This window comes from Mobula hypostoma, chromosome 31, assembly GCF_963921235.1.
Source record: "Mobula hypostoma chromosome 31, sMobHyp1.1, whole genome shotgun sequence".
In the NCBI taxonomy this organism is placed as follows: Eukaryota; Metazoa; Chordata; class Chondrichthyes; order Myliobatiformes; family Myliobatidae; genus Mobula; species Mobula hypostoma.
In genome coordinates, this window is record NC_086127.1 from 3,072,501 (window position 1) to 3,085,854 (window position 13,354).

At 46.8% G+C, this 13,354-nt stretch overlaps 1 protein-coding gene across 1 annotated transcript in view; it reads left to right on the forward strand.

Moving 5' to 3' along the window:
- The window catches only part of LOC134339918 (uncharacterized), a 14,191-nt gene extending 1,125 nt beyond the window's left edge, over positions 1–13,066 (forward strand). Inside the window, exons 2-4 of the mRNA XM_063036705.1 lie at positions 1–601; positions 11,964–12,224; positions 12,876–13,066. The exon at positions 1–601 is cut by the window's left edge and continues 299 nt beyond it. Coding sequence (XP_062892775.1) covers positions 1–601; positions 11,964–12,224; positions 12,876–13,066 — 1,053 coding nt within the window. The remainder of the gene's footprint in view (positions 602–11,963; positions 12,225–12,875) is intronic.
- Positions 13,067–13,354: the final 288 nt, after the last annotated feature.

Here is a 13,354-nt window from a genome sequence, read left to right on the forward strand (position 1 = left end):
TTCAATACGGCGATGAGGATGTACGGAGCCAATGACTCCGTCTACGCGGAGAAATTTCCTTTCAAAAGTTTCCAGTATCTTCTCTCCGTTGCCATCCAGAGACTGAGAGAGGTCTTGGGTAAGACACCCCAGCCGACCTACAGAAGAATGCGGAAAAAGTCCTCCGGTAAGGTGGGATCACGAATGAAATTTGGCTATTTTGCTTCGACCTCTTGCAAACAAGGGGAGGAGGAATTCGGCAAGAAAACAATATTTACAATTTTCTCTCAGTACGGTGCCCAGATAGAAAATTACTCGTCTATCCCCGGTGAGGAAGAGGTTCTGATTCCGCCATATGAAGCGTTCAAAATCACGCGTTACCAACCGCGTACTGACGGAGTGGATATTTCTCTCGAAACGGACGGGGTGGCTGGGATCCGGGTAAGGGTGGAGAGGGGCAGTGAAGGCGAGATGAGGGTGCTGCGGTGTGAGGGGACGGCCATTTTCCCAATGACGTGGTTGTCCATCCTGGCATTGTTGGCTCACTTTTCGCTGCAATGTGTGGGCGGAATGCTCGTGTCTCCAGTTCGTGGTTCAGCTAAGATTGCTATAGCGTATGGGGGTAGAGGGTGAGTTAGCTAACATATTCCACAAAGAACAGCCTCCGTGTAGAGCAAATTTTAGTCCAACGTTTCCTGTCCCAGACCCTTCGCCAGATTTTTTTTTGGAATTTCCAACAACGTATTCCTCGGTTATAAGATTGATCCATACTTGCGGCTGACTGGTCTTACCGTTTCGTTTTCTTCTTTTCTCTGTCCAGCACGCTCTAATGTGGCGCTGACGGGCCAGACTCACTTCTCTATCTGTGCCCCTCATAATTTTCCTTATTAGTCCATCTCCAGCCTATTCAGAGGGAAAATTCATGGCTGGGTGCGATAGTTCTGAACCTTCAGCTGGCCTCTGAAAGACGGCTGCAAAAGAGAGCGTCTCACTTGCTTTCTTAACCACCCTAGGTACTTCTCGTTAAATTTCAGTGTACGTGTACACCTGCAGTCAGATCTACTCCCAGGAACTCGCCACTCGCTCTGTGTTGTCCAGCCTCCCTGGTGCTCTCAAAATTCATTCACCACACACACACACACACACACACACACACACACACAGCCCGCGCCCCTTCCCGTTTATTCCGATTACTTTTCATCTGCTCCTTCGCAGCCTATCTCAGTTGTTGAACAATATCGCCCTGCGGGCAGAGACGGCAGTTGCAACAACAGCTTAATTCTTGTTTCCTCCGCGATATTATGATTGACGACCATACCCTCTCCAATACACATCCAACCCCATAGGGTGTAAACTGTTTCGGGATATTTTACATTTCCAAATTGGATCTCAGACTGGTTTAAGGAAAGTGAACTGGACAAGATCCAAGCTTGTTGAACCGGCCAATGCAAATGCATCGCAGAGATAGGATATCCAATTGCGGGCTTTTTAGCGTAACTCAGGGGAAGACGATGCAATCAGTTGTCAATATATTTTGGTCCTCTCGTATCAAATTAATAGACCATCGACAGGATGACTGTGGTCTTCTGCTGTGTGGAACCCTATGCACTGCAAACCCTGACGTCTGTTGCTTTCAGATTTGATCATCTCACATCACCGTCGTTTGTACCGCGCTGATGAAATGTAATTTGGAGAAGTGGAGGTGAATGAATGTTGGGAGCTCTGAGGAGGCTGGACAATAGACAGCGGGTGGAAAATTCCTGAGACTGGATCAAAGTACAGATGTTATTTCAGTTACTATCGCATTTTAGCACACACAGCTGCCGCAGAAATGGATGATTCATGTGTGTGTGTGTGTGTGTTCTCTGTAAACACTGGAATCTTAAAATCTCGGGAGATCAACAGTTTCTGTCTGACATACTCAAACCACCCCGACGGACACCAAACAAAATGAAAGTCACTTGGTTTACCTCTTTCTGATGTTTGGTCGGAATGAAAACTGAATCTCTCGACCAGGCATTTGCGCACTGACTTGCTCCCACATGATTAGCTGACTAGATATTTGTGTGCATGAACTCACAGGTGGAGAGCTGTCTCAAAAATGTGGCAACTGAGTGCGCGAAAAGAAACGTCTTCACACCAAAACCTTTTACTAGCCAGGACGTAATGTTGTTAGATGAACTTGTATTATTAGGTACATGTTTAAAGAGGACCCCGATGGTTGGAGATTATGTGCTTGCTAATATGCAGATTTTTAATTGCATTGTGTTACCTATTATCGATTTGTCAATCTAGTTCCTGCTGATAAATTCAAATCGTAGATTCCAAGGTCTGTAAACGCTTATTCCGCTCGATCACTATCACGAATACGGGTCTACTCTGGACATATTATAGAAATAAAAATATAAAGTGTCAATTAATTGCCATCCGTTGACTGAATGTGTTTTTTTATATTAATCCTAAACTGCACGCCTAATACATGTTTGTCCGTTAAATAAATTGCCTGCTTGTTTAGAGACCAAAATATCGTACGAGCTAATGGAGAACCACGGGGTCATTGAACAAAAAGTGATGCTAAACGGTCAGCCGCGACCAATAACATTCAAATTTCTCGTGAGAATGTCACCAGTGTTCACCCCGTGGACAGTGGACCGACCAACAAATGCAGAATGCCTCTTATCTACACGCGGAGCCAGCCACGATTTATCTCAAACCGGTTATTCAGTGGTGGTGAGAAATGGGTGATAGTAATCACTTTCAACCAGATTATCAATGAAAAGCATTTCCTTTCACAGTCGTCTACCAGGGACAAAGACACTCCCTCATTTGTGGAACGTCAGTCCAATAACATTGTGTCTGAAAAACAGAGCCGGTCCCTTGTTCCCAAGCCAGCAGAGGGCGCTAGATCACACCAACATTGCCGGTAGAGTCAAACAATGTCAAGGCACAGGAGCGGGGTATTTGCCCAGTATCCGCAAACAGACTGTCACCATCTACTTTACACCAGCACACCCACAATCACTTATGCCTCGATGGTTCATGTTCTGATTGATATTTTTTTTTTGTAGTGTGTCCCTCGAGCAGTCAACTCTATATTTCAGACTCTTCACCTGTGAGTCGGTTCTGGTCACTTTCGATGTTCGCTGCACCCGGTGTGACCTCTTGTGTATCAGTGAGACCCAACGCAGAGCAGCAGACCGCTTCGCCTAGCACCTGTACCTACCACTGGAGTCCGCCAGAAATGAAATCGGGTTCTCCCAGTGGCCAAACATTTAAATTCCACTTCCCGTTCCAATATGTCAATCCATGGCCTGCGCTACTGTCGAGATGAGGCCACACTCAGGTTGGAAGAGCAAAACCTTATCTACTGTCTGGGTAGCCTTCAACATCTATTCCTCAAGCTTCCGGTAATGGCCACTCTTGTTCAGCATTCCGCAACACCTTATCCCTCTCTCAACATGTCCTCTCATGTCGTTTGTCTCACTCTGTTGTTCATCCACCTTTCTATTTTATAGACTTAGAATTATAGTATAATACAGCACAGTACAGGCCCATCGGTCCAAAATGTTGTGCCGACCCTCAAACCCTCCCTCCCATATAAGCCCCCAACTTAAATTCCTCCATATACCTGTCTAGTAGTCTGTTAAACTTCACTAGAGTATCTGCCTCCACCACTGACTCAGGCAGTGCATTCCACGCACCAACCACTCTCTGAGTAAAAACCCTTCCTCTAATATCCCCCTTGAACTTCCCACCTCTTACCTTAAAGCCATGTCCTCTTGTATTGAGCAGTGGTGCCCTGGGGAAGAAGGGCTGGCTATCCACTCTATCTATTCCTCTCATTCTCTTGTACACCTCTATCATGTCTCCTCCCACCCTCCTTCTCTCCAAAGAGTAAAGCCCTAGCTCCCTTAATCACTGATCATAATCCATAATCTCTAAACCAGGCAGCATTCCGGTAAATCTCCTCTGTACCATTTCCAATGTTTCCACATCCTTCCTACAGGGAGGCGACCAGAACTGGGCAGTGTACTCCAAGTGTGGCCTAACCAGAGTTTTATAGAGCTGCATCATTACATCCCGACTCTTAAACTCAATCCCTCGACTTCTGAAAGCTAACACCCCATTAGCTTTCTTAACTACCACATCTAGCTGTGAGGCAACTTTCAGGGATGTGTGGACATTTATCCCTAGGTCCTACTGCTACTCCACACTTCCAAGTATTCTGCTTGGAGTTTGTCTTTCCAAAGCGTACCACATCACACTTCTCCGGGTTGAACTCCATCTGCCATTCTCAGCCCACTTCTGCATCCTATCAATGTCTCTCTGCCACCTTCGACAATCCTCTACACTGTCTACAACACCGCCAACCTTTGTGTCGTCTGCAAACTTGCCAACCCACCCTTCTACCCGCACGTCCTGGTCGTTAATAAAAATCACGAAAATTAGAGGTCCCAGAACAGATCCTTGTGGGACACCACTAGTCACATTCCTCCAATATGAATGTACTCCCTCCACCACGACCCTCTGCCTTCTGCAGGCAAGTACATTCTGAATCCACCTAGCTAAACTTCCCTGGATCCCATGCGTTCTGACTTTCTGAATAAGCCTACCATGTGGAACCTTGCCAAATGCCTGACTAAAATCCAGATAGATCACATCCACTGCACTACCCTCATCTATGTGCCTGGTCACCTCCTCAAAGAACTCTATCAAGCTTGTTATACACGATCTGCCCTTCACAAAGCCATGCCGACTGTCCCTGATCAGACCATGATTCTCTAAATGCCTAGATATCCTCTCTCTAAGAACCTTTTCTAACAGCTTTCCCACCACAGACGTAAGGCTCACTGGTCTATAATTACCCGGACTATCCCTACTACCTTTTTTGAACACGGGCACAACATTCGCCTCCCTCCAGTCCTCCAGTACCATTCCCATGGACAACGAGGACATAAAGATACTAGCCAGAGGCTCAGCATTCTCTTCCCTCGCCTCGTGGAGCAGCCTGGGGAATAATCCTTCAGGCCCCGGGGACTTATCCGTCCTAATGTATTTTAACAACTCCAACACCTCCTCTCCCTTAATATCAACATGCTCCAGAACATCAGCCTCACTCATATTGTCCTCACCATCATCAAGTTCCCTCTCATTGGTGAATACCGAAGAAAAGTATTCACTGAGGACCTCGCTCACTTCCACAGCCTCCAGGCACATCTTCCCACCTTTATCTCTAATCGGTCCTAACTTCACTCCTGTCATCCTTTTTTTGTTCACATAATGGAAGAATGCCTTGTGGTTTTTTCTTTACCCTGCTCGCCAAGGCCTTCTCATGCCTCCTTCTTGCTCTTGTCAGCCCCTTCTTAAGCTCCTTTCTTGCTTCCCTATATTCCTCAATAGTCCCATCTGATCCTTGCTTCCTAAAACTCATGTATGCTGCCATCTTCCACCTGACTAGATTTTCCACCTCACTTCTCATACATGGTTCCTTCACCCTACCATTCTTTATCTTCCTCACCGGGACAAATTTATCCCTTACATCCTGCAAGAGATCCCTAAATGTTGACTACATGTCCGTAGTACATTTTCCTGCACATCATCCCAATTCACACCCGCAAGTTCTAGCCTTATAGCCTCATAATTTGCCCTTCCCCAATTAAAATTTGTCCTGTCCTCTCCGATTATATTCTTTTCCATGATAATTATAAAGTCCAGGGAGCGGTGGTCACTGTCCTCCAGATGCTCACCCACTGAGAGATCTGTGACCTGACCCGGTTCATTACCTAGTACTAGATCTAGTGTGGCATTCCCCCTGTTCGGCCTGTCCACATGTTGTGAGAAGAATCCGTCCTGGACACACTTAACAAACTCTGCCCCATCTAAACCCTTGGAACTAATCAGATTCCAATCAATATTAGGGAAGTTAAGGTCAACCATGATAACAACCCTGTTATTTTTGCACCTTTCCAAAATCTGCCTCCCAATCTGCTCCTCTGTATCTCTGCTGCTACCAGGGGGCCTACAGAGTACCCCAAATAGAGCAACTGCACCCTTCCTGTTCCTGAATTCCACTCATACTAACTCAAAAGAGGATCCTGCTACACTCCCCACCCTTTCTGTCGCTTTAACAGTATCCCTGACCAGTATTTAACACCCCCTTCCCCTTTTTCCGCCCTCTCTATCCCTTTTAGAGCCCTGAAATCCAGGAATACTGAGAATCCATTCCTGCCCTGGTGCCAGCCAAGTCTCTGTAATGACCACGACATCATAATTCCATGTATGTATCCAAGCTCTCAGTTCATCACCTTTGTTCCAGATGCTTCTTGCATTGATGTACACACACTTCACCCCTTCTACCTGACTGTCTTTACACCGTTTATTCTGCTTCTCTTTCCTCAAAACCTCTCTGTATGTTAGATCTGGCTTTACTCCATGCATTTCTTTCACTGCTCTATCGCTCTGGGTCCCATCCCCCTTGTAAGTTATTTTAAACCGTCCCCAACCATGCTAGCAAAGCTACCTGCAAGGATATTGCTCCCCCTCGAGTTCAGGCGCAACCCATCCAATTTGTACAGATCCCACCTTTCCTAGAAGAGATCCCAATGATCCAACAATCTAAAACCCTGCCCCCTGCACCAACTCTCAGCCACGCATTCAACTGCCATCTCCTCCAATTCTTACCATCACTGTCACGTAGCACTGGCAGCAATCCTGAGAACGCCACCCTTGAGGTCCTGTTCTTCAGCCTTCTGCCTAGTTCCCGAAACTCACACTTCAGGACCTCATCCCTCTTCCTGCCTATGTCGTTGTTACCAACATGTATCACGACTTCTGGTTGCTTTCCCTCTCGTACCAGGATGTCGTGCACCCTGTCAGAGACATCCCGGACCCTGGAACCTGGGAGGCAACAAACCATGCGGGTGTCCTTCCCACGTCCACAAAATCTCCTGTCTGCTCCCCTGACTATGGAGTCTCCAATGACGACAGGTGTCCTCTTCTCCGTCCCACGCTTCTGCACCACCGGGTTAGACTCAATGCTGGAAGGCCTGCCACCGTGGCTCACACCTGGTCGGTCGTCCCCGCCAACAGTATCCAGGACGGTAAACTTATTATTCAGGGGAATGGCTACAGGGGTGCTCTGCACTACCTGTCTGCTCACCTTCGCTTTCCCCCCCTCACTGTTACCCAAGGACCTGCTTCCGACAGCCTACGTGAGACTACCTCCCTGTAGCTCTCATTTATGACTGCCTCATTGTCCCTTATGAGTCGAAGGTCACCCAGCTCCTGCTTACACGGTCTTCCAGATCGCCCAGCCGTATGCACTTCTGGCAGATGTGACTGCGGGAGAGGGGAGTTCCCCCAAGACTGCCACATCTCACATGAGAGGCACATCACCGTCTCAGGAGACGTTGTAAAAACTAACTGCGAGCTAGCTTGTCCCCCGCCTCTTCTCGGCGAAGCCTCTCGAGTCAAAGCCTCAAAGCTCCACTCCTTCACTGGCCCACTCACTCACTGGCCGCTTTCCCCAAAGCTTTAGTTTCCCACTAGTTTCTGTTAGATTATACGCTCTTCCTTTTGTTTTATCTATGTCTTTCACTTCCATTGATAGCCACGTTTCCCTTCTTTTAAACAGCGAGGAGCATTTACTCGCTTTTCTGATCTCCTGGATGAGATTGAGAATTTATTGGATTATTGATATTGAATACTGGAACTGTGTCAAATTCGCTCTTGAAAGAATTAACCGATTTCTCTAGGTCATTGCATCAACTCTTTGAACATGTCAAATGGAATCCGGTACGGTTGGATTTGCGATTGGAAACACCGCGCTTTACACACAGTTAGGAACAGACAGCAGGGGCGAGGGAGGAGGGAGCTGTCCGCCGCCCCGAACCGTCCGTGGCCTCTGTTTCCAGCTGCAGTAGGCGGACACTTGCACACTCTTGGTTTCTCTGAACCCGGAGCGAGGGAGCCGGGGATTCGCTTGATTTATTCCTACACTGGTGGACCTGTCACTTTCTGTCTATCCTCGGTTAAACTTCAGTAGCTAGGTAGGACGTGGGGTGTTGGTGGAGTGGGGGTGGTTAGTAATTAGGAAATGCAAAGCGGAGGTGGTTCCATTATATAGACTGTTGTTGAGACGTAATGAGGATCAACTCCCGGTATCATTTTCGCCAGGTCGGACAAACGGGTCTCCGGAATTCTTTTCCTCACGAAAATCCTGTTATTAATTCAACATACCAGCAGAGAACTCTGAGAAAGAGGAGACCCAGAGAACGTTACTTTAATGTTCGGCGATATTCCATCGATCTTTGACGAGGAACTGTAAATACATTGCAAAATAAAAATAAATGCGAAGTCGGGCAAATTAACTTGAGGGACATGCTCGTAAATTCATGTGATCACTGCTGTAACTCTTTCCAGTAAATGAGCAATGAACCGAAGGGGAAAGGCGGTCTTATCTTGCTGTGTCTTTCACCAGCTGCTGTCTTGGAGATGTGGTTATCTCGGCATGTTTCCGCCCCAGTTGACAAATTTCTGTAATGGCCCACCAGCGGACAACTGCTAAAGATGGCTTTATAAATGGGCTGACCTTGAAATCTGTACAGGTCCAGTCAATGGGTACCCAGTTAACTTTGGAGAAAGGGAATGACCGCTGTTCATAGAATAGATTATTCCAACGGCATAGGTTTTGATCATTGTTCAGAGTGCTCTTCCTGCTGCCGACTCCGTGCAATAAACCCCGCTGCGGTGTTTGTCCTGAGTTGTCGCTGGAGTTTTATACTCTGACAATATTCCTGGGATGGCAGGACTTTCATATGAAGAAAGACTGGATGAACTGGGCTTGTACTCGTTGGAATTTAGAAGATTGAGGGGGGATCTGATTGAAACGTATAAAATCCTAAAGGGATTGGACAGGCTCGATGCAGGAAGATTGTTCCCGATGTTGGGGAAGTCCAGAACGAGGGGTCACAGTTTGAGGATAAAGGGGAAGCCTTTTAGGACCGAGATTAGGAAAAACTTCTTCACACAGAGAGTGGTGAATCTGTGGAATTCTCTGCCACAGGAAACAGTTGAGGCCAGTTCATTGGCTATATTTAAGAGGGAGTTAGATATGGTCCTTGTGGCTACGGGGATCAGGGGGTATGGAGGGAAGGCTGGGGCGGGGTTCTGAGTTGGATGATCAGCCATGATCATAATAAATGGCGGTGCAGGCTCGAAGGGCCAAATGGCCTACTCCTGCACCTATTTTCTATGTTTCTATGTTTCTATAAATAACAAGTTAAAGTGACTATTTTCTATGTTTCTATGTTTCTATAAACAACAAGTTAAAGTGACTGTACCAACCGAACCGGACCAGGATGCGGGTTGTGATTCCTCTCTGGCAAAGATCACATTTAATTATTCACATCGTGCTCTCAAGTCGTGATTCTGGCTGGAACAACACGTTAGGAATGGGTATTCAAGTAAAGACACAGGTGGTTTAACACAGGCGTTGTGCCACAGTGCGCGGCGTTGCGTGGCGAATACGGTGGTGCTCAGGTTTATGAGCGCGTTATCGAGTGAATATTGCTCAGGGTGCTTTCACTTACTGTTAGGGCCAATACATTTCAGATACACTATTTCGCTACGTACAGACACTGGAGACCAGCGCCAGGTAAGAACAGAGACAGCACGGGTATGTGTTATGGTGTTTCAATGCGCCCAATTGCCAAAGCAGTACATCTGGTATTCATACGATTCCAAGGCTGTCTTTTAAATAGTGCGGCTCTCCGAATGTGTCTTGTTATTCTGCATGTTTCTATTTCTTTTCCCAGCAAGGACTAATTACATCTGACAGTGATATTTAAAATAAAACTTCCTGAAGCAAATTCACTGGCTGCTGATAAATATATCGAAGTGGACACGCAGTGGGAACTTCACTGTGCCCCCCGTACCTAATTCAGTGCTCACTGAGTGTATGTTCCGCGTCCTCTGCTCTCTGGAAGAGGCTTGAGTTTCAGATACTAAGGAGGTATCCTCCTTCTTCAAAGAAAGCAGGTTCCCTTCCTCCACCATCAACCGCATCTCTTCCATTTAGCGCACTTCTGCCCTCACCCCAATTTCCCGCCACATCACCTGTAATAGGGTCCTTAACCCACCACCCCACGAGCTTTCTGCTCATTCGGAAGGACACTATGTCAATTTTATGAACACTGATATGAGACTGAGTCATTTGATCGTCACTGAGTAGTGGAACTGTAGCAAATTCGCTCTCGTAGGGATCAACGATTTCCTTCTGATAATGGAATCAACTTAATGAACACCTTCCGCGGGATTCCGGTGATGTCTGAAGTGTTGTTAGAAACGCCACATTTTCCATATAGTACCGAATAAAGAGCAACGTCTCGGAAGTGAGAGATTCCCGCAGCTCTGACCCGTCCCTATGCCCGTGTTTCCAGCAGCAGAAGGCGGAATCTCCCACACGCTGGGTTTTAATGATCCGTTTCCGAGGGAAGGGAAGCTTCGGTTTATTTATCCCTTCGCTGGTGGGATCGGCATTCCCTGTCCATCCCCGTCTATCCTTCAGTAGCAAAGGTTCTGGAGGGGCATCATCAGGATATGTACCCACATTGCAAATTGTACTTAGGGGAATATAAGGAGGAGATAGTTCCATTACATGTTGCATTGTTGAGAGTGGAGCTGGACTGACGCCTCCTCATTTCAGAACGGATGCCATTAAATCGGTCGTTGTTCATAGAAGTTTTCGAATATTAATAGCTGGTTTATGTAGATTATCTTGAGAGGAAACCTCAATGAGGTTTAGAAAGTCTTCGCTGACTGAGAGGTTGATCTATTGTATGCACTGTTAGTCATAGTCATAGTCATAGTCATACTTTATTGATCCCGGGGTAAACTGGTTTTCGTTACGGTTGAACCATAAATAATTAAATAGTAATAAAACCATAAATAATTAAATAGTAATATGTAAATTATGTCAGGAAAATAAGTCCAGGACCAGCCCATTGGCTCAAGGCGTCTGACCCTCCAATGGAGGAGTTGTAAAGTTTGATGGCCACAGGCAGGAATGACTTCCTATGACGCTCTGTGTTGCATCTCGGTGGAATGAGTTACTGACTGAACTGAAGTTGTGTTCTCTGGAATTAGGTATAGACACAGGAACACACAGCATTCCGCCCTTCTGCTGCATATGATGCTCAGCGAGATGCTGGCGTCACAACTCATTTTCATCCTGCACTCCTCCAGATGTTTGTTTTTAACTGCGCTGAAGTATCATCCTCAAACAATTTCTCTGGGCCGCTCAGTCCAAAACTACGTCAGTTTCAGGTATCAGATTTAAGTCCCGCGTCTCTGATCTTAAATATACACCCCTGCTTTCAGCAGCCCCTCCTCAGCCGAAAAAAAAACACGAACATATGAGGACTACGTAAATTCACTCTGTCGGTCTCCCTCGTGATCTCAGTCACAGAACCATAGAGCAATAAACTGGTGCAAGTTCTTCGGCCCAATAAGTACTTGTCGACTCCTTCTCCAGCCAGCTAATCGCAATTTCCCGTGCTCAGCCAAAATCCCCCTGAACCTTCCCTCGAGTATCTGTCCAGATTCTTATTAAATTATGCTAATGTACCTGCCTGAACCTCTTCTTCTGTACCTCTCTCTCTATACAGTCATCCTTCTGCATGAAAATATTTCCCCTAACACGCTTTATAAATCTGTACCGACCAACCTCTGTGTGGAAACTTTTGCCGCTCAGGTCCCTTCTGAGCTTTTCCTCCCACACCTTACATCTGTCATGCCTAGTCTTGGGAAGACATCGTTCACTTCGTCTATTCTATTCATAATTTTAAACATTTCTATAAGGTCGGACCTCATTTCCCACTGTTCCAAGGAATGAATACATAGCTTTTACAGCCTGTATTCATAACTCAGGTGTTTTCGTCCGGGAAACCCCCTTGTGAATATTTCGCTGTGCTTTTCCGTTTCAGCTCGTCTTTCCCGGAACGGGGTGACACAAGTGCACACCGTTCTCCAAGGGCCGTTCCGGCAACGACTGATACAAGTGGGACATAATGCCTCCATCAGGCCATTTACACGGCTGACCACTTTTCAACCTGATCGGCTGGCACGTCACCCCGCCAGCCGTGTGCAGTCAAGATGCGGTTTCTTCTCCGTGGGTGCTGCCTTTGCATTCGGAAGCGCGGGCCGATGTTTAGCTGCGTGTATCACCCGGCTACTCCGGCTGTTTGGTGATGAGATAACCACTGACAGACTCTCTTTCCTTTCCGAAAGATGAAACCTGACTTGCTGAGTGCGACCAGCACTTTCTTAAAAAAAACTTAGAGATCGCGTAGCACAGTGGGTAATGTTTGGCACAACCTTCGTGCCGTAGGGAATGCACTTCGGTGCTCCATCTACCTTGGCTCTAAACCTGCGAATATATATATTTTCTACTTCTGTCTCGTAAAGAGTGTACATACTTACAACGCAAAGCGAGCGAAATGATCAGAGACGGCGATGTCCTTCTCGGCCCGTTGAGTTCCCGACGCATGAGCTTCTTCCGTTGTTCTGGAAGCCTGATTTGAGTGCGGACCGCTTTATCGGGGTGGATTCCGTGACTGCGGTAAACAGCTAGACAGAAATTGCAGAATTGCACAGCAGAAACTATCTTGCTCTTGTTTTGACTATGAAGTTATTGAATCAGCATTTTATGAATTGACTCTATACTTCCCCATAATAGCTTGGGACGAAGTATGGAAACGATCAACGGCGAATCGAAAGCGGTCAGCTCTGCCCCTCCTGAGCACCAGGGTTTCGAGCTTCATCGTTCGGGAGCCTGGTTCCTTTTCCTCAAGGCTCGTGTCGTCTGACAGCTGCGGAAACTGGTTCATGCGCTGTAGTGATCTCCGCTGTCTCTGCCTTTGTTGTCAGTGAGTCCCAGCGAAATGCGGTGCCGCAGAGCTCCCGAGGAGGCAAACTTGCATGCTCGGCCTCTAACCCCGAGTCCAACCACCGCTGGTCAGAGAGCGAGATGTTCAAGCGTTTTTGGTTTGTGGTCACCCGGCAAGATTTGATTCATATCTTGGAGTGATTTTAACTAATTATGGACCAATTATTCCTTTGTTTAAAACAATGTTTCTTTCACTCTCTGGAGTCTAAGCTTTTATAGAAATATAATTACATTCAAAGAACAATAGAGCACGGATGCAAGGCCCTTGGTTCAAATTGCCCATGCCGATTACAGTGTCCATCCCGCCACTGCCAATCTACACTTTCCGGTCCATACTCGACACACTTCCGGTGGATGTTCCTAGAATGCAACTTCCCCTGGCAGCTCCTTTCATATACTCACGGCACACTGGGTGGCCAAATTGCTCCT